Genomic DNA, 27,076 nt, shown 5'->3' with positions numbered 1-27,076 from the left:
ATGTCCATTCTCAGTTCCTATAGCATGAATGAAAATCTTTATCTAAGACTGGCCAGCTACACAGAAGCTGTGTATTCAGTAAGAGAGGACAGCTATTTGTCAGCTTTCTAACTTTCAGTATTCATGGAAAGACGACGTCATTTGGACCTTCTCAAACTCAGTAAGCATAGCAACAGCGAGGTTCCTTCGAGGCAATGGAAAGAAGCTTTCCCGTCCAACAAGAAACTCTTACTGCCTGTGGGAGACTGTTTCCAGAATTCCTTTGAGTTTACAAGGAGATGAGACAGAAACAGCTCAGAAGAAAGAGTGAATGAAAATCTTACAAGTCTGTGGCACAAAGATTTTTTTACATCTTTCCCCTCATATCTGACTTTGGTGATGTGTTGGAAGAACCTTTTTGCCACCCTCCATTACAAAAAAGTATTATCGTCCAATTTTCAGTAGTTATATATCAGCTCTAGACCAGCAGGAGATCAATATGAAAAGCTGGAAAGGAGCTGTTAACATAAATATTATTCAGCTGCTAGGCACCAATATAACACGGTAAACATTATATAATGAGCAATCATTTTCATCTCCCATTCTACTCCTATGTTAAAGGATTCACCGGGGAGCTTTCAGCGTAACTATCAAGCATTCCTCTATATTAACCAGATAGCCTACTATCTCCCTGCAGGGGTATTTTAATAAATTATCCATTGCCTCCTTCTAGTGTAATAAACTTTTCGCAGATGTGACCCAATAGCTTAAATTCAATGTTACAAAGAAGTTAACTTATCTGTTTTCAGAGGGAAAAAACATGTAATTTTTCATCAGTGACTTACAGATTTCACCATGTAGCTGAAGTAATGCACGATCACACAACTGCTAGGGTGATTTGTAGTCCAAATCTGGTTGAGCATTAAAATGGTAATAATTCTTCTATACATCATACTATGGTCTTGCAAGAATAATACTGAGGATTTTCAGTAATTATCTTGGATGTAAGGATAGGCTTTCTATCTAGGATTGCTGTCATAGGATTGCTGAAGACTCCCTCAGAGAAAAGGGTTTCCACTGTCAAAGCAGAAAGCTAGGAAGAAGTCTTATAAGAAACTCCACGCTAGGTCTTTCTGTTGGAGAATAAACAATGGCCAGTGATGACAAGCAATCTCATATCTCCCTTCTATATTAAGATACAGAAGAAAAACAAACAAACAAAAAAAGAGAAAAAATATTTTGGAAGTGGTAATGTATTAAATGTGCAGTAAACTTAATAGCCTGCAATATCATCCAATGAAAGATGATGAAATAGCTATTTTATATACCTATTTTGGCATATGAAAACTAAAACACCAGGCATATTTTATGATTTTATGTTGAAAGGCACCTTGTCATCACCAAAAGCAGTGACAGTCTTTTTCTACAAAGGACAGAGAAATACCTTTTGAAAACTGAAGGCACTGCTAGATACTCTTCAGACCACAAGAACATCACGTGAAAAATAAGGAGAAGTAACCAAATGATTAAAGGTGATTGAATCACTTATTTTTGAAGAACGGTTTAAAAATATTTTGTCTTTAATTGGCGGGGGCAACATTTACATCTGAATAAGCAAGGACAAAGGGGAAAAAGGTAGTAGTAAAGAGTTTGCCACTGGAAGAGGAGTACATACCACTCTGTAAAAAGTAGCTACAGAGATGAAAAGAATAAATTAATTTCTATATCACCATAGTCAGGACAAGGAATAAAAAGCTTAAAATTGCTGCAACAGAAAATTTGGCTTGAACATCTGGAACTAGTATCTCTGAGCAAGCACAGTAGAACAGATTGCTGAGGATAGTTGTGGAATTCCAATTACTGGAAATTTGTAAGAACAAGTTGTATAAGCATCTGCCAGGAACGATGCACACAGTTGATAAGGCCTTTGGTCAACAGAATAGACAAGGTAAGCTTCAGGGTCCCACCTAGTCTTATTTTCTACAATTTCTGTTATATACTGCTATATATCAATGTGCTTCAGTGCCAAGACTGTAATTACACAGGGAACTTCCATTCTCTCATTTGTTAAAGAAATTCTCCCAGAAGCTCGTTGTGCCAGTCATCACCGTGACTGAGATTCCTCCTAGCCCTATGCCAGCAACAGAATTTTGAAGTTCAAAAATAAATGGATCAGCTGCAGATTATCTGGTTTGTCTAACAATCATGATTTTATGTTCTGCAGCTTCTACTCAACCATTAAGCTTCTGTTCATCTCCTTTCTCTTTCCTTCTCCTCTCATCTTCTTCTCCAACCTCTCCCCTTCTCAACCTCGATGCCCTACCGCATCTCTTCCCTTTCATTTCTACACTTGTTAAAACAATCTGTTCCTTGGTCCAGCTCTTCCTATTTATCCCCAACTTGATCTTAGACACCTGTCTTCTTCCACACACTTGTTGCTCATGACCTTCTTCAAGGGTCTTTTCCCCTAAACTCTGTTGCCCCAAATCCCTGTTACTGACCATGTACTCTACTGCTACTCTCCATCTCTGCTGCGTACTTCAGAAAATGATTAGGGCTATAAGCAGCCATGAGAGTGACCCAAGGAAAGATGAATGCAAGTGCCAAACCTCTCTTCTGTCACATAATTACATGTGCCCCATACCAAATGGTGCTAACAGAACATAAGTATCCCTTTGCAAGAAACACTTCACCTGTTTCTACACATGATGCAGCACTGTGTTAATTACCTGGAAATTATCACAGCCTGAGCACGAAGCAATACAACTACTTGGCGCAGCAGCAGTACCTGATGGCATAGCGTGTTGCTCTCTAGTTAAAAGTTCATTCATTTAGTCATCACTTGAGAATGTCACCAGTGCAGTGACAGCTTAAAATTAAGGCAACTAAATTTAGGTTTCACCTAAACCCTGCTATAATTTTTAGAAATCTAGTCATTACAGTCAATGGAGCCTAAGAAGTGAGTTCAGCACAAAGTAAACACCTATTAGGTGGTTAGCTGAAGGTATAGATGACCATTGTATACAATGCAGTTTGGACACCACACTGGTACATGCAGCCACATGGACGTATCTGGAACTGAGTCCCATCCAGGCTGTTCTCTTCACTCATTGACATTACTGTTAGATGACAACTGACAACTCTTACTCCCGCAGGCTGTTTGGAAGCCAGTAGCGTGAACGCTGACAGACTCGGGAAACGGTTCATGTCTGTCTTTCAGGACCTGATCTCACAGAAGGTTTCAGAGCTGCGGAGGAATAGCATTCAGAGGAAATGCTGCTCAGGTCTAAAGATCTAGACCAGAATATGCCATCCACTTTGAGACACGTGGAGATACAGCAGCGAACAGGGCCCGGGCAGGGGATGGATAATGAAATTTAGAGGCCAAACTTAAACGTTTCTTCACTGGTGACCATTAGCCAGCATGTGCTTGTGTGAACTAACATTTTTTAAGCTATTAATACTACACGCTCTTGCGGAGGAAAAAACATACAGTAAGTTTGCAATAAAAACTTTTTCTTTTTTCATTTAAATACTGGGAAAAATCAAAGAAATCAGTACAAAGTGCATCTTGTGAAGCTACTGAATCTTTTCCTTGAAACCTTCCAAAATCAATTTTTAGAAAGGCATTTCCAAAATGAGTTTTCCCAATGCAAATTTTTATCTCAGTGGTATAATTTCAGAAAAGCTATAAGTGATTAAAAACAGTGCCTTGTGATAGAAAGCAATCTCAATTACAGATGCTATTACTAGCTTTTTCTGTAAAAATAAAAGCAAAAGGCTAATAATATTAACAAAATCAAGTTCTGTAATTCTTCATCTGAAGCAGATCTATCTTTTTCTCTTAAGTAACTGTTCAGACGAAGAGCATCAGAGGCAAATAATTTTGCAATTTCTACGCTGATTTTATTCACAGAATTATAATGCAAATATAATTTCTTGATACTTTACAACTTTTAATCCAAAAAGTTGCCTAAAGAAATAACAATCAAGGAATGAAACTTCTCTAGAATTTCTAGACAAACTTCCTCAAATGATCAAATGTCTGTATGGTCTTGTATAACTGAGCAGAACACAGGGCTTGAAATTGGTGTAAAATGCCAAGTAAGCCAATTTGTTAATGTGGTAAGTGCATCCAAACCAATTACATGAAGTAAAAAGGAAAAAAAACATATGGAAAAAAAAACAGAGTGATGACTAGTACATGGCAAACAATTGATTACGTCTGGCCAGAAGTCCAAAGCAATACAGAACAAACTGGTAAAAATATTATATCAGAAATAACTAGTAATAATACTTCTGTAATGGAGTAAATGAAGACTCTCTAGTGTCCACAGAAGTGGGGGGGAAGTCAGCTCTCCATTTCACATTTTCATCTGAAATACAAAACACTCAGCCAGGCTGAGGAAAATCTCATCCTCCTAAAGGAGCAAACGCTGCTGACCTGACCGATTAGACATCAGCCTCATGTCTCAAAACAGTTGATATGTTAGCCAGAATTGGACAAAAATATTGACTACTACCATAATTCTCTTTCATGATTAATATACTTTCTTTATCCTAAAGATACAGCATACACTTGGCATTTTAACAGACAGCAAGTTACTTTTAAGTGGGTCTCTGTTATTGTCTACACTGTAAAGACTTCAACTAGTTGTTTTCTGAAAAGAGCATTTAAAGGATGGGGCACCTTTAGCACAACACATAGCATGAATTGTTCTGTCCTTGCTGACATACTCTGAGCCTCTGATCAAAGGATACATGTACAGTTTTGTTCCTGAGCAAAGTAAGTGGGAGATAATATCATGCTGTTATAAAAATCCCAGAACAATTAGCGTTTATCTCTAAAAACAGTATGCACTTTCAGACACTTAAATCGTCTCTCGCTCCTGTGCCTTGTAAAAAGTTGGGAGCAGATAGTCTACAACTCTCCAATTTTATTCTGACACAATAGACATGTCAGGAAGAAGGACACCACAAACAGTGAGCTTGTTAGCTGATGTGCAACTGAGGCCAGGAAAAAATCTCAACTGGGACTAGCTCAGGCAGTTTTCCACCTGTTCTTGCTGCCCTTTTCTCCTCTTCCTCCATCTTTTTCTTTCGGTACTAACTATTCCCTTTCCTAAGCCCTCTGCGCCCTTTCTTATGTTCAGAGTGTAGGAAAAGTGGTGGAGTGGGAGGGCAGGTTTACCTGCTGCACTGGAGCTGGCACCGGGGACCTATCCTGTGCATTGGTAGTGATGACTGACATCCCGTTTGGTCTAACTCAGAGGTCTGGGCGGAAGAGTGCCTTCCACATAGGCTAAACTGTCTTGCTTTAATGTTTGGAAACTAATGCTGTAGGATTCGTAGTCAATGGAGAGGGGCAGTAGCCTTCTCTGTGATTATGAGAGTCCATATTACACTATTAGCATGAGTATTTCTTGTTGAACATGACTTCTAATGAAATTCCTAGTTCCTCAGAAATGGCGAGACGATAATGTCACAATCTCTCTGAGGGCACGGGGAGAGAACATGAGGATAGAAAGATACTGCTTCCTATCTAACAAACCACCTCATAAGTGGGGTTTAGTTCTTGTCATTAGATTTTTTGATTTATTTATTCCTATTGTCATTATAACGTCAAGGGAGCATTCCTGATGGCTTCCTCTATCTTGCATCTGCTACTACTGGCATGCAAAACAGAAAGCAGCTAGGACTCTGGCTTTTAGTTAATTACTTCATAAGGCATAAAGATTCAAGATAAACCATGGTCTTCACAGCCACCTTGAGGACACATGGTCCCCAGTTTTTGAATTGAAAACTACACCGGAACAATCCTGCTGCACTGACTGTATGTTGTGCTTACTGCTAGCAGGTAAGTTTTATTGAAGTTTTAAATTGTTTTAAATAAAAGCTATAGCTATGTAACTGCAGAGTTTATAACTATATAATGATGTCTCCTTATTTCTCTCCCACGCTGACAAAAATAGACAAGTGGGGGGTGCCATCTCTAAACCTGAAATAAAAACCTCCTCATGTGACACAGTCTCATAGTACTCGCAGCAAAGGCTCCTCCTGCCAGTTCTCCATCTTAAACCGTCAAAATCTAAGGAAGCAATTTCCAGGGGAGCCATGGGCTTTGTTTTCTAAACACCCTCCTACCCCTGCTGTGATACAAATTCAGTAATAATGTTCTTGGCAACTTGTGGATGGGCACCTTAAAAGACAAGGTAAGTAGATACCAACAATCGCGGTCTGTAGAAGTTTTCCAATGAATTTTGTGACCTTCTGTTTTACTAATTCCCCCGCCTCCTCCCTCAAACACGCCGACATTCCTAGTCCAAGTTTCAAAGTTTCAGTTATGGGCTGAAAAACATACATATATATTAGTAGACCAACTACTTTTACCTGGAATTCAAAATTTGCTCAAGTAATTGTCCTCCCTCCTCATACTAGGCCCATATCATTACCCAAATTAGTTTCTGAAATTGTGCTGCCTCTCAGTGGGCGCTTGAATGAGAATTTGATGATGATGAAAAGCTCCTGTCATTGTCCTGTTGTTTGGGAAGCTCATTAGGTGAGATACAGATAGTGAAGTGATCCACTTGTTTTATGGGCTTCTATAAATGATAACTTAGAAGGTATAAAAACAAGTAACTGCATCTAGACAATTTAAAGCCAGTAGCACTACAATAATTAAAAGATCTTTCTAAACTGTATTGGTAGAACAGGCAAAACCTCTATAATCCACTTATCTGGGGAAGCAATCAGACAATAAAAACTGAGGCATTTTAGGGACTAATAAAGCTGTGGAATCTAATGACTATAATAAATCTTTAGCTGCAGTTATTCCAGAACAATTTCCCTTGCAGTAAAAAGTATTCTACAGGGTTTTCTGTCTGAAATGACTGTTGGTTGGTTAGATGATCATAAGAAACAATTGCAGAATGGTAATTTTATTTTTGGCATGTATTTCCATCATTCACCTCTCCCTTTCATCATGAAGTCTTTTGGCTTCATTCAAAGGCTAGAATCAAGCAACCCTTTGACAAGACCAGAAATAAACTTCTTCATTGACTTTCTGTACAAAAATACACACTAATATTTTAATGTCCTATACAATTAGTTCAGCATGGTGTTATGCAGCAGTTTCGGACTTTGAGAACTACACTTCTATGAAGTACAACACTGGTCATTCTGCCCACAGCTCATATTTGATGCACGCTACAATTAAATATATACGTAAATCAACAGGTAGTATGCATACCCTTAAAAGTAGAGCCTGCAAGGGTGGAACTCAGCCCACCTAACTTGAGCTGACAATGCTGGAGGTGAGCTAAGCATGTAAGCTCTTTCTACAGCCAATGGAGCTCTGGTTAAGGTTCTCAATGGCGTTTAGGGGACAACCCATCTCACCCTACAGCAAAAACCTATAGTTAGCCAGAAGAATAGCACTTTAGCCTCCACAGGTTATACAGATTAGATCTCTACTGGCACCACAGTGGAATCCTACATATCTTCTTCAAAGGTAAATACCTAGAGTAAACAGAGGTGAATGTTGACCCTGGTATCACAATGACACTTGCAGGGCCACTTGTGGAATGACATTGTCCTAAGCCTGGCTTATGCATACCTCTGTCTCTGATGCAACACAACTGAGTGCTCCAACCAAACGGCATTCATTTTCACTTTCATGTTTTCTCAGTTTTGGAAAGTGAAAATTATTGTCATTACCTACGCTGATGTTCAGTGTATGAAACATATTCATTGCAGAAAATGATTGTTCCAGTTTTTATATACATTCTTTACCAATATAAACGAATATTCAATATATGCCAATATAAGCCAAAGCAGAAAAATGAAGCTCCTTAATGAAATTTAAATTTTATTAGCCTATGTGATTGAAAACAACTAAAACCACTTCATATGGAAAGACGTCTTACAGATATGGTGTATATGTCCTGGATTGTACTACCTGTGAAACATTTTAAAGAATTATTTCTCAGATTCACCTGAAACATCCATCCCATTTAAATTACTTGTTTAAGGATAAAGTCTGATCACATTTTTTGGAGAAGACAAAAAAATCCTTCTCAATTAAATATAACAGAGAAAACTTGAAGTAATAGTACACTACAAACAAGTTTAGTTTCGGTCTTGTTTCTTCAGAGGAGTTTCCAGAGGAGCTTCTGTTAATACAGAAGACGTTTCAGTGAGACTTTTAATAAACTTAATGAAATATTATTAAAAACTGAAATTTACAGAATTTTTAAGACATTTTGCTAACAAAGTACTATGAAGACTGCAGCAGTGAAAAATGTTAATGTTGTAAGATCCACTCAAAGCTGTGAATAGTTTCTGCACAGGCAGCCTTTTGGAGCTTGTATGTGCAAATATCTAAAAACAGATGCAGACTTGCACATACATCTCTGTGCACTGTCAGAATCATAAGCAATCCCTAAACTCAACCCGAATATGAATTTTCAAGTTCCCAACTCCTTAGATTTCTGAGTTTTCTACATATATGAGACAGTCACAGTACAGTATTTTTTTTTTCAATACATCTCTCATCAATTTATTGCTGCATCTTATTAGGGTAATTTCAAATAAACCAATTCAACAGTACTTTAAACCACTTTCTATGACTAGGATATCTATAGCTAGACACTTTTATTGAAAGTGAAAACTTAAACAGTTCAAACTATGAAAACTTAAACAGTTCAACAAAATTCAACTTGTATGAAAACCACACAAGCAGTTTAGCTACGAACACATTTCATAAAAAATACAGGGTTGTTTTTCCCTGTAAGATGCAAAATGTTATCAATTTAACCTGGAAAACAAAACCAGCCCTTTTTCCAATTTATAGAAGTCCTGTAATCTGCAATGGCAGGACTCAGCAGAAACATTTATTTAGTTGCTCAGTGTTTAAAAAGAAACAAAACCACACAGCACTTGGGGTGCAAAAGGAAAGTGGCTCCACCTTGTCATACTTTCAAGTCATAATGCTGTCTAATAGTTCTGGTTAATAATGTTGCATAATAGTAAATCTGGACATTTTCATTTTCTTAAAAAAGCTAGTATTTTTACCTATGAATGCTTTTTACCCGTACTGGTTGGCTATTGTATGTCATTTTATTCTACTGTTCTGGTCAATAAAACTAGCACATAATGGTGGTTTTTTAGTACTATCAAGTATGTAAGCCCAGTGCAGTAAGGCATTTCCTGCTATATCTATCTTTTTATAAATGGAAATGTGGATATAATTGCCTTGCTTTCCAAGTAAACTGGCTAATGGTATATTTACTTTTTAAATGTAATGCTTACATTTGACATGTTTAATACTTAAATAAAATGTTTAAAGTTTGCCAGTCCTAGAAACTTATATTTAAAATACAAATATAGAAAACCAAAACCAATAAACCTTAGCAAAAGATCACACAAGTAGCATTGCTAAGTACTCAAATATAAAATAACAGCTACACAGAAAAATGGAAACACCAAATGAAAAAGGAGCAGCAGACACCAGCAGAGTCGCTGAATCCCTTTTCCTCCATCTAGTAGTAGTGATGGAGCTACTTAGCAGGCACTACTCTGTAGGCCATACCCGAGTGAAAAAGACGGGAGGTACAGGCCCTGAGGCTTTTGTGTATTGCCAGCTGTAGTGATGCGGCTAGGGACAGACACAAACCTCGATCCCAACGAAGGAGGTTGTGCAAGCTTCACGCAGTGATAGGGAATGCATGGGGCCAGCACCAACGTGAGCGTAGGGAGAACAGATTCACAGTGCTCTGGGCACCACTCACTTCTTTTCCACCAAGCCTGGCTCTGTACGTTCTGACCTAGCCTAAGGCAGACAGAAACCCTTACTGGGTGAACATGGAGCTGAGGAGGACTGATGTTAGTGCCACCTGTCTTCCCAGGCTTAGCACAGCAAGCAGTGCTGAACCCGACTTTTCAGGCTGGGCAGCCCAGGTCGCCTCTCATCCACAAACACCCGAGCAGCCTGGTGAAGCTGTGACCTCCGTAGTCCTAAACTAGGAGTACAACACTGAACATTTTACTCCTGAAACAGCAGAAGTTTTTAACAGCAGCCTGTGACCGTGGAAGAGGGGAATACATAGCTGTCAGCTTTGGAAACGACTGCATGTTTACTTACAAAAGCAGATGCGCTCTGGATTTATTCAACTCCAGTTTATCTACATAAGATGTACAGGAGCTAAGCTTCAATACTATTTAATCTGATTTAAATCAGTCCTCCCAGAAAGCATGCTTTTGAATTTCAGAAGAACAAAATGTTATTTTCAGACTTACCTTTTTCTGTTTTGTCTTGTTCAGTTTCTTTTTCACTTTTCCCTAGAATATTAAAAATATAATTTCAATGAAATAAATTTATCTTAACAGTTTATGATAAGAAAGAGATACAATAAAATTACAGCTTATACTCAAAATATAATTGGGCCAACAGGACTTTTTTGTTTCATTTGATTTTTTAAAGTAACCAGAGATTGCTGTCTGAACTATAGTTACAAAAAAGGTCTTCCTCTGCAGATGCTTCAAATATTATATAATTGCATCTGTCACAAAATATTTGATAAGCTCCCCTTTAGATATTTGGTAGATTTTAGTGATACACACGATGCAAGCTACTTTGCAAGAAAAAAAAATTGTTCACTAATTAAAAATTCTTGGGAACACTAGCTTAATATATATAGCCGATTAAAATGTAAAAACCAGGAAAGTCAATTGGGAACCTACGTCTCATTTTCAGAAGTGACTTGGGCACTTGGAAGCTTTTGTCTTACTTCAACTTGTAAAATAAATTTGACCCAGCTGTTTTGTAAACATCTGAATGCACAGGTAACTGTTAAATAAGCACAAGACAGTCTGTAGCAAAAGAGAGACTACATTGTGTACCAAAATCATGTATGTGTATATTGTGAAGGTGGTACATACAGAGACAGGCTTGTCCTCTCCTCTTTTTCTCCTCTCTAAACACTTTTTGATCCTTCCCTACTCTAACATTTAAAGCATCTTGCCTCACAATTCTAACATTATCATTCAATTTCCAATTTCGTCCCAATAAGCTTCCAATATTGCCTCCCAATAAACTTAGAGAATACTAAAAAGAGAGGTCAGTTGGCTTTTTAGCTAGTTATTTTCCTCTCTAACATACACTCTTCAATTTTGATATATTCTTATATATAGAAAAAACATTTTAATTTCTAAGTCAATTAGAGACATCTTGACAGAATACTCAATCTTCACAGTTTTTTAAACCGACTGCTCAGAAGCAATATATCGTGAATAAAATACACCATGTAAAAATGCTGAAAAACATTTCTTTTTCCATGGAGAAACTAGGTTATGTGCACACATGAAATCAAACTATTTCACATTCTAATTTCACCCTTCACTACAAGCTGACAACTGCTACTACTGAACATGCAGACAGTATGACTGATTTTTATATTCAGCACAAGGCAGAATGAGTATTAACTTGATTATGATATGGTAAATTAAATAAATATGGTCACATTGAAAGTCATTCACCTCTTCAATTACATCATAAAATCCAGATTGTCAATTAAATTGAAAGAAAAGACAAAAATATCTATAGAGTCAGTTACATACTATGGGATAACTTGGAGAAGGAATATTAATACTATAACAGTATATTAATGAAAGCATTGTGCAGTACTTTCTAAAATACTGGCTTTTTTGTTTTTATTTTTTTGCACATACCACACAGTAAGTAAAATGGTTATGTCCATCTCTATGTCACCAGAAATACAGTATTTTAAAAAGAGCAATAACGCAGCTCCAGCTGAGACACAAAATAGTTTATATACTCATCTTTCTATTATTTTTACCAACTCAAAGCACAAGAACAATGCATTACAGGATAGTAAACCATGATACAGCATGCTACTTAGCCACCCATTTTCCCTGTATCTTTTCCATTTTCAGCAACACTGATATTCTCACCTGACCTCTTCTCTCTGATTCCCTCTAGGTCACTCAGTGACCCTCTTCCACCCATCTTGGACATCCATGTTATTTCTGCAACTTCTTTTCCATCACAGGAAGAACAAGGTATGAGCTCATCACTCTAAAGCCTGCTCCTATCTCCCGTTTCTTGTCCAGCTTCACATTTCTTTATTACTGAGGCTCATGCAACATATAACCTACAGTTCTCTACACCCATTTATCTACCAGGATCAGTTCTCCAAATTCTCTCTCAGAATTTTTTCAACCTGTAGTCTGCTAAATTAGCTGCCAGTGGTTTCACCAAAGCCTCTCCAACGATCTTTAGATACTCCAGCTTCTCCTTCTAGGTTGCTGCTTTTGAAATGTATCACAACTTGACCTTGTTAGCTCTGAAGATCTTGTTTCTCTCGGCTCTCACCATACTTAACTAAGAATTCACTTCAGCATCATATTCAGCACATATTGCTTTATTCCCTCCACACTGATCCCTAGCTTACTTTGATAGGGCAAATGTTTTTTATTATGTTATTTCTGAAAAGGTTTCAAAATGTGCTGTCTCAAAGACAGGGATATGATAGTAAATCTTGAGACTATTTTATCATCAACTTAAATCAATCATAGCTCAAACAAAAAATTCTTCTTAGCTCTTCAAACCACTGTCATCCTTTACTCAACTTCTCTGTTTCCAGCAAAACAAATCTAGATCAAAATCACAGACAAAACCGTTTTAACCGATCTCTATAAGCTAGGACTGCTATCACTGTGTAACATATGCACCAGGTATTCCCAAGAAGGTTTCTACTATAAAGAATATATTTATTTTTCGTATTACAATACATCTAAATATTTGTGAGTGCATGTGACAATGACCCGGTCACAACTAAAATGTATTTCATACCTTGTAGACTTTACATGAATCCCAATCAATAATATAAATATACAATACAATTTGTTATTTACATACACATAATTTTTGAAACACATAAAATTGCACAATGATATTGAGTAAAAATATGACTTTTTCAGTGTCTTTCCAATATCCAATGTTATCCATTTTCTTTACTTCTTAGAAAGAACAGTGTCACGATATGATACCTTTTCAATTACTGAGAATGTGAAAAAGTCACTTAAAATCGTAGTAAATTTTCAATATTAAAATAAAACTTTAGTATCCTGTTACTTAAATTTTGCTTTACTTATTGGTATTTCTTCCCGTGATTTCCAAAAAAGCAACTGAATCCAGGATTTCATAGATTCACTGAGATATAGCAAGAAGCCATGTAGCAATGTGAAAATATAAAGAAAGATGTAATCTTTTGACTTTTTCTTAAACTGCAGTTGTTATTCAGCAATATTTCATCATAAAAATATGGAGTTGTTTGAAAACTGAAAAGGTCAAGGAAGATTTTTGTTTTCAAACAGAGAACTGCACAGACACAACACCCTTGCTAGACTTCTGATTTAAACTATGGACCATAACCTAGAATATTTCTCTGTGAAAGGCAGGTATCATACTACCCACACACAATCGCCTTTGTTAAAGAGTGATATCTCATCCATTTTAAGTTACAAATAGAAATTACGTATCATGGGCAAAATTCAGGCCAAACTGGTTGCAGAAGAGCTAATACTCCCAAAGAAGAAATACAACAATTATAAAAGACACAGACCTTAGAATAACGCCCATTTCCTTCACATAATACCACACAGAAATAAAAATTACTTCTACTTGCTACATTTCTTCCTCCTTGTAAATAATACTTTCAAATATATTTTTAAACATTCAAAATTATTACTTTGAAAAATAATAATATTAATTAGTGGCTGAGGCAAATGTTTATCCCCGTAGTTAACATCGACCACATTTTGGAAAAAATAATGACACTAGAAAGACAAAGATATTCTTCTGTGTTTTATTGCAGCCAAACATTAAAACAGATTAAATATACATTTTTTTAATAGTCCTTTTGACCTTGCTCAGCTTGGCATATTTTTGTAAACATGAAGCACGTAAAATCACGTACCCACTTACAAAATACTTAAAACTTGATCACAGCATAATATACTCTCACAGTCCCGTAATTCTACAAATAGGCTGCCACTGTTATATAAAAAGTCCTCCATTCACCATTCTAAAATTATTCCCGAGCTTCCTCACAAAATATGGCTTTGTAAAAATTATTGCTCTGCAATTCACAATCACAAGTAATTTTACTAGAATATCCCATCCCAAATCACATCACAGTCTAAGAGTATTATTGCTTTCCTGAAAAGTCTGAAGAAAACACTTTGGGACATCTTCTGTGTTTGTTGATCAGATGTAACACTCACTTATGTGGAGTCTTACTGAAATCCCAAACAAAAAAAGGCAAGCATATATGATGCCCCTTTCACTAGAAACGTAAGCAACTAAAAACCTGACTTCAAAACATTGTTACAGAAATTTAAAATCTCCCTGTCAACCAAAAGGTTACCAAATTGATTTTTCTTCTTAAAAATTTATCGTATTTTATTTCTTCTAAGCTCCCATATCAGGCTTGGCAACTTCCTAAAACGACAGCAATTATTCCTGAGCCAAAAAGGAACACATGCAAAATGCCAAAGAATAAAATATGTCTTTGTAATTGTGGAACAGCAGCACAGAACAGGTAAAAAGTACACCTGTTATATTAAAATTCTAAATCACTCAAAGTCTAAATTCCAGACGTACCATTTACAAGAGCATTTACGATTGTAGGTCTTAAATTTTGATACCCTATTTTTCTTAAGGTTGAATTTCCAAAGCTTTTTTTTTTTAAATAAAATTTATAAGTCAAGTATTTGTGCAAATTTGACTTTTTTAATAATTCACTGAATATAAAGTTTACTAAATCCAGCTTTGAGATCATTATATTGGTAGCCAAACTAGAAGAATTTTACTGAACTCAACCTGATTCCAGCAACTCAGTTTTGTTGCAATCTACACTGACTCCCTGCCAGGCTATTATATAGTTTCCAGACATTTTTGCTTTAAAAATCAAATGTGCATAAATAAAAAGTTCTAATTCACACATAAAGGGTTTCTGAAAAAAGTAATATAGTAATCTGCCCTTTTAGTAGTATGAATTAAACATATGCATTTTGTATCTTGTTAGACTCTTAAAAATCACCTGAAATTTATGTAGTGTAACTGTTGACATAACATCAGTGCAAAGAGATATAAATCAAACTTCACAGCATAGTGTGTGCCTGATTAGTGTTTTCAATAAAATGCAGTTAGGCTGTATGCTATATCAGCAGTTATAAAACATTTAAAAATTCATAATATTATATGTTTCATTTGACCAAACTGCTCTGTACATACTGTATGAATCCACAACAAAAGATATATATTAAAATCTGAAAAAATGTACTTGCTGCTACGTTATAAATAGAATATTAACAATTGCTTGAACAGCACATACGAAACGCAGCTCAAAGTTGCAACTCTGTCACATACACAGAAGAAAAATAATGAATTCACTAAACTTGACACCCCCTCCCCCCCCAAAAAAAAAATCAGACAGAAATGTAAACTAAACGTCCAAGTGTTAAAAAAAGCTTACTAAAATGACAGTTGGCTACAACCCATTTACAGTATCTTAGTGTTCGTTCCCCAAACCCTGAACTGCTTGGTAATACATCATAAGATCTATTACAACCATCTGCTCCCCTTTTGTAGTGTATGGTTGGGGCTGGTCCTCCTGATGTAGGGACTTTTCTTTTGAAGCTTTAAGTATCTGAAAAAATAAGGGGAAATCTATATTAAAGGACCAACCAAAACACAACTTACTCTAAAACAACAACAAAAAAAAAATCTTAAATGCTAAAAAATGCAACTTTGTATCAGATTAGTTAATTTGAGAAAGCTATCATTTCTAGGAGCTATCATAATGAATATACACAAAGTTGCTGTATAAGGTGGGGAATGTAAACTTTTAAATATTTATCAAAGCAGTAAATTTTTTCTCAGCATATGGCACTTCATTTACCTTGTAAAGGAAATCTAGGCCATTTCACAAATACATTAAAACAATTTTTTTTTTTTTTTTTTTTAAGTCAAGGACATGTACAATTGGAAAAGAGGAAGGGTCAAAGTTGTAAAGTGGAAACTTCTCTACACATAAGGGATTTCAGCAGTTGGTAAAATAAATGCAGGGTTATAAAAATGCCAAGGATACAGGATGAAGGAGGGGAGGGGCACCAACCCTTAGATATTTTAAATCTGAACATATACAAGAGGGATCAAAATCCAAATACAGAGAGTAAAGGTATCCCAAAAAACTGTAATATGTCTCCCTTAAAATGTGTCTCCGACAAGTACCACTCTATCACAACCACTGCAATTCACATCCCAGTGTAAAACAGGATTAGCCAAAAATCCTAAATCAGTAATATTTCAAGCTGGCCTACCATACCACTCAAGTGCATTAGTTTACAAAAATACAGACTATAACTGCAGTTAAAATAGCCTACTGCTGGAAAGTAATATTGGTAATAATTCTAGAAGTAAACTCAGAGAATTGGAAAACAGTACATACACATACCTAAAGATGCAGTTGCCTATTATTATTTTTTTGTGGTATGCCCTGAAGTCAGCAAAAAACTTTTGACGTACACTCTGGCATATTCAAATCCCACACCCTATCTCTTCACTGGCAATGTGAGAATGTTCCTCACAGCTAAATTCATCCTTTGACTATCTCCTGTTTTCTTTCCAAACCAAGTAAGTTCCTATGTTTCACATAAAAATCAAACAACTGCTCCTAACCTGATACAAACTGGTGCCACCATGCTTTAAATGAATTTGCCTGAATTTGTAGTACCTAAGAATAAGGACTCTATAGTGACATTTCTGAATATCTTTTACACTACCTGAAATTACATTGATTACATAGATACATCTTTCATATATGTAAAGAGTGCATATGTGTATATAGGTGTTCCTCATTCAGAATAGAGCTCCTGACTGTCTCTAGTACAATGAACTTCAATATTATTACTGCTGAAATAACAAGAAATACTAGCTTTGAATACCTGATGAAATGAAATCACATGAAAAAAGAAGAACAGACTTCTGACAACAACCCACACACACAATGAATCCTTCACCACAAATAAAAAAAAAATAAATAATCCCTGGTAAGTATGAATTTCGTACTCTAAGAGAAAAATGTGAGAATAACATTGCCTTCAAACTGAAGTTTTCACATCCAAAAAAGGCAGGTAAACATACTAAATAGTAGGAAAAAATAATTTAATAGTAATAAAATTTTTAACTCTGGTCAGTAGTTTACTTATGTCCCTTGTTTCTTTTCTCAATTTTCAGAGATGCTATTGAAATTCTACTTTATGTGCTGACACAATAAGCTTTTTACAAAAACTGATAAACAATGATTCTTCTGTCTTCAAAGTGGTTCCCACATAATTACACAAATTACTAAAGATTCTTGAGTGTGTTGGTACACTGTTGCATATTTTGTGCTGATCAAATTATTTTCATTTTCTACTTCCTAAAGGAAGAATCACATACATGGTACAACATCTAATAGTTACTTGTGTGTTTAATAACTGAATAAATAGGTTTTGATTGATTCTCTCACTTTTTTCCTGTGAGGGGAAAAAGAAAATATTCGCTCCTTCCAGTGCTGCTATTATTATCTATTTCCACAAGATATACCAGAATAGAGCTAACTTTCCCTTGAAGGCTAATCTCATGGTTTAAAAAGTGCGTTGCACTAGTTTTGAAAACTACTGAAGGTAAAAAAAGTAAATCTAAAAAAAAAAAAAAAAACCCACACAAACAACTTTCGAAAGGATCAGAAAAACATACTATTTCAGAGTAAAACAAGCTATTTTTGATTGTAACAGTGTTTGAAAACAGCAAGGACTCTCTGTGTATCACAATACAATAAAAGGAGAGTGGACAACTAGGTTCAATTCCACCATCTTATCTGAAAGTCCACCTGCAATTAAAGGAGTGATTGTCCTTTGTACTCGGCACTGGTAAGGCCGCACCTCGAATACTGTGTTCAGTTTTGGGCCCCTCACTACAAGAAGGACATTGAGGTGCAGGAGCGTGTCCAAAGAAGAGCAATGAAGCTGGTGAAGGGTCTAGAGCACAAGTCTTATGAGGAGCAGCTGAGGGAACTGGGGTTGTTTAGCCTGGATGTAGCTGGTACAGTGCTGTGTTTTGGATTTAGTATGAGAATAACGTTGATAACACACCGATGTTTTAGTTGTTGCTAAGCTGTGCTTACACTAGTCAAGGACTTTTCAGCTTCCCATGCTCTACCGACTGAGAAGGCTGGGGGTGCACAAGAAGCTGGGAGGGGGCACAGCCAGGACAGCTGACCCAAACTGGCTAAAAGGATATTCCATACCATGTGACATCATGCTTGGTATATTAAACTGGGGGGAAGCTGTGCTGGGGGGCTGCTGCTGGGGGACTGGCTGTGCATCGGTCGGCAGGTGGTGAGCAATTGCACTGTGCATCACTTGCTTTGTATATTATTATTATTATTATTTTATTCTATTTCAATTATTAAACTGTTTTTATCTCAACCCATGAGTTTTCTCACTTCTACTCTTCCGATTCTCTCCCCCATCCCACCGGGGTCGGGGGGGAGTGAGCGAGCAGCTGCATGGTGCTCAGTTGCCAACTGAGGTTAAACAACGACAGCTGCCCAGGGAAGTGGTTGAGTCACCATCCCTGGAGGTATTTAAAAGACATGTAGACGTGGCGCTTAGGGACACGGTTTAGTGGTGGACTTGGCAGTGTTAGGTTAACAGTTGTACTCGATGATCTTAAGGGTCTTTTCCAACCTAAATGACTCTACGATTCTAAATGGAATATCTGGAAACCATCCACTACTGTACAATACAAATAAGATTTTTTTTTTTTGGTGAAGGTAGGAAATTCATTTACTGCTGCAAGGCTGAGCCATAAATTACAGCACAAAAAGCAATAGAAATACGGTCCATGAAAACAAATGTTAAAGATTTCAAGTTGATTCTTGAATTCTGAATTTAGTTTTAAAACAGTATATGTAGTCAAGAAGTCATCTCAATATCCTTATATCAATACAACTGACACTGTGCAGTGGAATTATCTACTGTTGAAATTTTGTAACAGTCCTGTAAGGGCCTTTTTGTTATTTTAACTTTAAGGAGCAACATTTTCTGAGAGAAAACATCTTTTCTCGTTCTACAGTTCCAACCTAAAGCACAACAAACCAGCTGAACACTACCTTTGCTGAACTTCTTGCCTATGCTGTCAAAAGGCAACTACTGCTTGTTCCTACACTGACTATAAGCTGTGGTTAAAAATATTTCATATTCATGAAATATTCAAGGCATCTATTAATGGACACCTATGGCTTCAAATATTTCAACACGCCATGTGGCTGTTAGGATAAACAGGTTAGAAAGACCTCACAGACAACACAGTTACGTATTGATATGAGCATTTCGAATCATCTCAGTTAAGGTTCAGCACGTAAATTAAAACATGAACTAAACCATGCCTCCAATCTGTACTAGGCAACCACAAAGGCCTTCTATGTTTTTTCACTTCTCTGGCTACTTTTGGCATGCCCAAGAACCAAATACAAAGTTTCCTTTCCCGCAAGGAAAAACAAAACCCGAAAACCACCTGGGCACCACACCACTTAAGAGCTTCTGCATATTGTAAAGATTAACTAACCCAGAAAGGTACTCAGGCTAATCAGAACAAAACAGAAATACAGCTCCCAGGGGTCCTGGATTGCAGCTTCTGTGATTTACTGCCCAGAGATAACAGCTCAGTGTTTCATTCAACACAACTACCTCATTACAAAGAACAAACTAGCAACTTGTAATAATTAACTCCAAAAAGCAGAAGAAATGTAACAATACGCAGTCTTTGAATTCAGAAGCCATTTAGCTACTCTAGAAATGGTTTGAGTAAACTCTATGTTTACTACTGTCAGACAACAGATGGAAGAGCTGGAACTGCTGTTGTTAAAATCAGTTACGTCAAGAAAAATGTGATGGCATGACAGAACAATCCTGTTTCCAGATCAGTGGCCAAAGAACGTGCCGCAGTCGGACTTCCAATAGATCTGACTGATAGACAGAGAAGTGACAGTATCACCACACGTGATCAGTTACACTAGAAAGGAAGTATGCACATATTTTGAGACCTGAAATTTTTATATTTCCCTTTACAACAGAAGTTTCCAGCTCTGTCTGAAATCATTAAAAATTAAGTTGTAAATTAAAACTACTCACAGTTTTATTTGGAATGCTTCCATATAACCCAGTAACTATTACTAGCATTTATCCAGTACAAGATAAAAATTATTGCTTCAAAAACAGGAAGCAACTTCAAATGACAATAATGGTACCCTTTCACTCCTCTCCACCAAGTAATTCGTTTACCAACTTTCCATGTAGCTATAGCTTCATTTTTTGGGGAAAAAAACAAGCACTTAAGATTAACTTACCCACTAGATCATCATTTGAATAATCCTCAGCTTGAACAGGGATTTCTGTAAGTCAAAAGTGTACAAACGATTCAAACAGGACACTTCTCTAAATATTTATAAAAAGCTGCATTTTTTTCCCTTATGCTTGAAACAGTGACCTATCAAGACTGCTCTGTAATACTACTTTTGCAGAAGTTAGATGCAAATTTTCCTCAGCTGAATTTTTCCAGGGGAAAGATTAATACCAGTTAAGGCCAATGAGTAAATTGCAGGATTGCATAGTTTCAAAAATGATACTTCAAAATTCTGAAACTATACTATCCAAAGCACAAATCTCCCACAGTTTCACAAGCTACTACAGTATGGGCTTAGAAAGCATTCATATACTTACTACGTTCTCAGCTGTAATTGTGAAATATTTTAATTCAAACCTTAGTTCTGTTTAATTCCGTATGTATGTTTAAATTAGACATGTCACATGTCACCAAGTGCTTTTACTGCTAATAAGGCTGAAGCTTGCACATAGCTCCCTATTCATGCATGGAGGGAGTCAGGCTCACCAGAAAAGAATTCGTAATAGCCGAGATGCTGGCTGTAGACAGCAAGAAGAATCGAAGAGAGGGAAATACATTCTCTGACTCAGGAAGCCCATAAATAAAGTGCTCAAAGAAGGGGAGACATTCCACTTTATTTTATTTCTTACATATACTCTCTTTCCTGAGTACACACTATTGGCTGGTGGGAAACAGCACAGCAAAGAAGTCTTCAGCTTCACATGACCTAATATGGCCGTTTTTATCACTATAAGTTTTTCTGAACTGGGAGCACTCTCAGCTTCTAAAACTGAAGAGTGCTCTGCAAGCCATTAAAATATTGTCATTAAAAAAACCCAAGATGCTAGATTCCAACTACACAGTTATATTTGTCCTTAAAAGAAAAAAAAGCTGCAGAAAAAGTTACAAATGTATTTTTATTGCAGCACAGAATTCTATTCTATGATATTTATCATTCTCGAAGTAGCAAACTCATGCAAAAGATAATACACAAACCTGATTGCTCTGGTTCAGTGGCCACAACATCTTCTGTATGCTTACTTTCTACTGTTACAAAGAAAGTAAGTGTTCAAAGTTACACATAGTAGGTTCACAATTTTGTTTTTATTCCCCACCAGCCACCCAATCAAATTATCATCAAACAAAAAGGAAGACTTAAACTGCAGAACAACCAACTAGGTTAACTTAACGGTAAAAAAAAAAGGTACTGAATGCATATCATGTCCAAAAGTTTAGCTCCTCCTTGTTATTGACTTCCATTCCTAGTACACCCCCCAAAAGTGATTTTGTTTACAACTGTTGTTTGTGTGAAACAAGTATGTTTATTTCCCCATTTAATTATATTAGAACACATTTTTCAAGTGGGAAACCTAAATAAATATAGCACCTAATCCTACACACTTTGCTCAGACTAAACTGCTTAGATCACTTTCCTCTAGCTGACTAAATAAAGTCATGTTTGAAAAAAATCTTGCTTAATGATATTTTTAACTTAGAGCAAATCTTCAAATTACATTTGACCCGGTACTCATTTAAAATTCCCTGACACCAGCACAACAAACAAAAATTTACAACTTGATCTTTTTGAGTAGTAATGTAGGAAATTAACACACTCTATTCCTCAAAATGAAGCTCTAAGTAATTCATAAGAATGTCATGAAGTTCAACAAGGCCAAGTGCAAGGTCCTGCACCTGGGTCAGGGCAACCCCCTGGTATCAATACAGGCTGGGGGATGAAGGGATTGAGAGCAGCCCTGCCGAGAAGGACCTGGGGGTACTGGTGGATGAAAAGCTGGACATGAGCCGGCAACGTGCGCTCACAGCCCAGAAGGCCAATCGTATCCTGGGCTGCATCACAAGAAGTGTGGCCAGCAGGTCGAGGAAAGTGATTCTCCCCTTTTACTCCTCTCTCGTGAGACCTCACCTGGAGGACTGTGTCCAGCTTTGGGGTCCCCAGTACAAGACAGACATGGACCTGTTAGAGCAGGTCCAGAGGAGGACCATGAAAGTGATCAGAGGGATGGAACACCTCTCCTATGAAGAAAGGCTGAGAGTTGGCATTGTTCAGCCTGGAGAAGAGAAGGCTCCGGGGAGACCTTATTGCAGCCTTTTGGTATATAAAGAGATCTTATAAGAAAGATGGAGAGAGACTTTTTACCAAGGCCTGTAGTGACAGGACAAGGGGCAATGGTTTTTAAGTGAAAGAGGTTAGATTTAGATTGCACATAAGGAAGAAATTTTTTACAATGAGGGTGGTGAGACACTGGAACAGGTTGGCCAGAGCAGTGGTGGATGCCCCATCATTGGAAGTGTTCAAAGTCGGGTTTGGATGGCGCTCTGAGCAACCTGATCTAGTGAAAGATGTCCCTGCCCGTGGCAGGGGAGTTGGACCAGATGATCTTTAAAGGTCCTTTCTGACTCAACCCCTACTATGATTCTATATAGCACATTTCTCTGCTTCGTTTTTTGTTTGTTTGGTTTTTAATTATATTAACAAATATAAATGGAAGAAAAAATATGTTTTCTTTCACCAACTATAAAAACTCATACCTGACAGCTCTTTATCAATATCAAAATCTTCAATAATTTCATCTATATGAGAAAGTATAAAGAGAAAAAAGTATATAATGAATTTTTTTTTTTTTAACATCAGATTTCAAAATATTTCATCAAAACACTTTAAGATCACAATTACAAAATATATACCTGGCTCTGTGGCTTCATTCACGTCCTCCGGAAGGTCCTCAACAGCTAAGAAAACATTCAATTCAGAGCAATAATGAAGTCAGGCCCTCAACTGATGAAACTTACATAGAACAAAAACATACAACATAGCTAGCACAGACATGTTTAACCATGAACAGTAAATTGCTATAAACAAACAGGAACTTGGATGAATTTGAGGGAAAAAAAGAAATTACTTCTTAAATTTTCTTCCCTGTTTCGCTAAAGAACTGCTGTATTCATTAGGTAAATATTTCAAAATTGTACCTTCTGAACAAATGTTTGGATTAAGACACAGTAACTTTAAAAACCCCCCTTAATTTTTCTAAGCATAATCAGTGCTCCCACTTTCATCTTTTGCAGCATCAACTCCATCTGCTAGACATATTAAAAACCAAACCAGAAAAACCTGTAATCTTTTACTTTAAAAGTCTTCTTATTTGGGTAAACATGCAATTCCATGGTGGGTCCTACTTTCCTTCCAGAAGGACAATGAGCAAGTTCTTCAACTTAAATTATGGATTCCATGGAAAAATAAATTATTTTTATTTTCTTTGAATGTGGCACCTTTTAACTTATTTGACTGTCCTCTTAAGCTTATGATCACAAAGGTGACAAAACGGGTACTTACAAATTATTTACACTAGAGAATTTCTTGACTTCATTCTAAACTAAACAATTGTGTCTTTTTCAATCAGCTGTCGGAGATGACTCTCAAAAGAGCTGGTATTTCAAGACAACAAAGTATATAGGATCCAGAGAGAGGACTGCACACAAATAATTTTTTAATTGCTTCTACTAATTAGACAAAGGCACTAGCAAAAAGTATGCATCAAAGCAGAGCTAGTATTGACAGCCTGTAAATTTTGAATGATCTTAAGCACTGGTTACAAGGTTATGAGCACGGCTCACAGCAGGCTGAGTGTCTATGCTGAACGACTGTGTTCCAAATGTCCACAAAAAGCCTCACATACCCCACTCTATGTCACTTGAGACCTCAAAGATGAACCCTCAAGGATGGTATAATAAAAGAAGGTGTCTCAGTTCATAGTCAAAAACCTAACTTTATAACTACACAGACTTGTAATGCACCTTTGCCATAATTGGCAATATATCGTGATTGAAGATCACAGAGATTACGTATTTCAATATATATAAATAGCAAAATTAAGTTAACGATTTTTATTCTAACTTTACTAAAATATTCCTCTGATTTTGAAAATCATTTATATTCCAAATAACATTTATTTTAGATGTATTCCTACTTTAATTACATATGAAACAAAGATTTTCTATTATGCTCCATATATATAAATATATATACATGGGGGGATGTGTGGGGCAGTGTACACACACCCCACCCACACACATATACATACACACACACATATGTACATATATATATAGGTATATACCTGTATCTTGAGTCTCAGTCTGCTTTTCATGTTTTGGTTCTGAAAGGAAAGAAAAGTAAAGTTCCTGGGTGGTCGATATGCATGAAGTGTCCTAAAAATTTGGTTGTTAAGCATTCAGTTCATTTCTTTACTGAAAAATGCAAAGCTCTCAAAGACTTTCTCCAGTTTTGGGTCCTGAATAGATACATGAACCTCTACTGGAGCTTGTAGTAGAAATTCTAGACAGAAAACAAATACCAAATGTGAACATAATGCTGAAATTTCAAGCATTTCTATCTACACAGATGAAATACTGAAAACAATGACAACAATAAAGCTAACGTTTGTAAAATTGTTATAATTCACCTACACTCCTAATCTTTGAGTAAAGAGCCAGTCTAATTTTTGTAACTCTGAAGAAGAAATAGGTTAAGTATATTCATTACTTTACTTTAGATAATGCCTGAAAATAGACAAAATGCTATCCATTAATTGTCTGAATTTTCAATATACATTTACTGTGAATTGTGGAACTAAAGTAGTTCAGTGTTCATCCAGTGTTTTGGACAATTTCATTATCTTAACTGGTACTAACCCTCATCTGAAAAAGGTTATTTACATAAGATTTTTTAAAAAATAAAATCTTTCTACTATGGTTTTATCCTAAAAGGCACTAATAGTCACTTGGCTCCCCCTCCACCCCTTAAAAAAAAAAGTTCTTACAGCATGTTCTTAAAAAAACATCCAGAACTCTTCATTTCTAATGCAAATCTCAAACTTGCCTTCTTTCTCTAGTTTCACTGCTACAAACTGTATAAAACTCTTCATAAAATTACTGGAAGTTGTAACTGAGTTCCTATATTCCAAGTTACAGGATCAATCCATTTACACACTTCAGTGTGGGCACATAACACTCATTTCAACTAAAGAATTTTTAGCATTAGGAATAACCGCAGAAGGTATGAAGAAACAGTTCCCTTCAATATGCTGGGCACACAAACTGGGCGCAGCCTACCATAGGCCTTCAGTTTCTCCCAACACCATGCAAGGTAGAAGCGATTACAGGAACTGCAATCCTATTAGAGCTGGTTGCTCATCTGAATTAAGAACCAAGTCATACAAAGCAAAAGTCGGAAAAGAAACTGAACTGCTCTGGCCAACAATCATCTTGGCAATGCCCTCAGCTTTCTGAGAATTCTAGGAAGCACCAGGATTGGAGAAAATATTACATCAGAGGGTCTGCCAGAAGAGGGGAAACACATCTGATAGAGATGGAGAAGATACATTGACTCTAGAATAGAGAAGCTTATACTTCTGCTGATTTCTCAGACATTCGCATCTAAAGCTTTAAAGTGAATCTTCTTGAGGATGTGGACTGCAATTTTGGAACTAATGTAAAAAACCATAAGCTTTACATTTGAGAGAAAGAATTTCAGATCTCCACGATGGCCTCCATCCCTTCTTTGACTTTAGAAAACAGGTGCTAAAATCTCTCTTCTCCAGAAAAAGAGCCAATCTGTTTCATTTTCGATCCAACCAAAAGCATGTCAAAAGGTACAAGAAAGACGGGCCAGGAGACAACAGGGATGAAAACTAGATACTACAACTGCTAAAATGATGTCTAGCACACATTCATGAACAATTACAACTCCCATACCCTGAAACTGGATAGACTGAACTCAGAAGGAAAAAACAGTGTGTCACAGAAAGACGGCCTCACATCTTCCAGCACATCTTCAGAGATATCTGTGATTGGCTGCTTAGCTCAAACCTTAAAGGACTGACAACGTAAGATGAGCTTATAGGACTGAGTGTGATTAGACTGTCTTCCCCAGTGGTGTCTCTCATCTTTTCTAGGGATCCCGACAGCAATTTCTGATTATTTTCTCTGGTTATTTCTGAGACACTGATGAGGGCCTAGAACACCTGTACACAGGTCCGCCCTTGAAACAAACAGTGAAATTCCAAATAACTTTGTAACTTCATATAACTTCCAAGGGTGTGTGTGAGTGTGTGTGTTTAAAAAAAAATAAATAAATCAATCAAATCTTGTAAATGCCAAGAACACTCAATGCCTCATCTGATTGGTCTTTTTCTTCTACACTGCTCCAGGCTGGAGCTCTCAAATGAAATTCCTCTAAAAAGTACAAAGGAAGCATTGTGCTCTCTCTCATAACCAGAATGTCTTGAAGGGAGAACTTGGAAGCAAGGCAAATTTCTGCCGTGAAAAGGTGAACTTTTATGAAGAGAAAAGCAGTTTGTCATGGATTATGTTGAACTGCAGGCTGTGTAAAAAAGCCTGGCATAATAATAATTTTTCGACAATCACCTCCTACCTTGGAATTTCCTTTTGAGAAAAAGCATGGAACTTCCTATTCTCTTCATCAGCTTAATCAGAGGATTTGGAAAGGTGAAGAAAGACTAGGAAAAACCTAAATCTGATTTATCTGATACTATTTAAAACTCT

The 27,076-nt window shown here is 36.6% G+C and overlaps 1 protein-coding gene across 7 annotated transcripts in view; it reads right to left on the bottom strand.

Moving 5' to 3' along the window:
* ASPH (aspartate beta-hydroxylase) overlaps window positions 1–27,076 on the bottom strand; it is a 118,438-nt gene that overhangs the window by 40,607 nt on the left and 50,755 nt on the right. For 6 of the 7 annotated variants that reach the window (XM_076329645.1, XM_076329649.1, XM_076329652.1 and 3 more), the window contains 6 exons: window positions 24,631–24,669; window positions 23,198–23,242; window positions 23,042–23,083; window positions 21,488–21,538; window positions 20,457–20,501; window positions 10,276–10,317 (listed from right to left, as the gene is read on the bottom strand). In XM_076329645.1, the coding sequence (XP_076185760.1) occupies window positions 10,276–10,317; window positions 20,457–20,501; window positions 21,488–21,538; window positions 23,042–23,083; window positions 23,198–23,242; window positions 24,631–24,669 (264 nt within the window). The remainder of the gene's footprint in view (window positions 1–10,275; window positions 10,318–20,456; window positions 20,502–21,487; window positions 21,539–23,041; window positions 23,084–23,197; window positions 23,243–24,630; window positions 24,670–27,076) is intronic. The other variant, XM_076329647.1, reaches the window with a different exon arrangement.

This window comes from Aptenodytes patagonicus, chromosome 2, assembly GCF_965638725.1.
Source record: "Aptenodytes patagonicus chromosome 2, bAptPat1.pri.cur, whole genome shotgun sequence".
Taxonomy (NCBI): domain Eukaryota; kingdom Metazoa; phylum Chordata; class Aves; order Sphenisciformes; family Spheniscidae; genus Aptenodytes; species Aptenodytes patagonicus.
The sequence above is the reverse complement of the archived record's forward strand: the minus strand, read 5'-3'. Positions and strand labels throughout refer to the sequence as shown.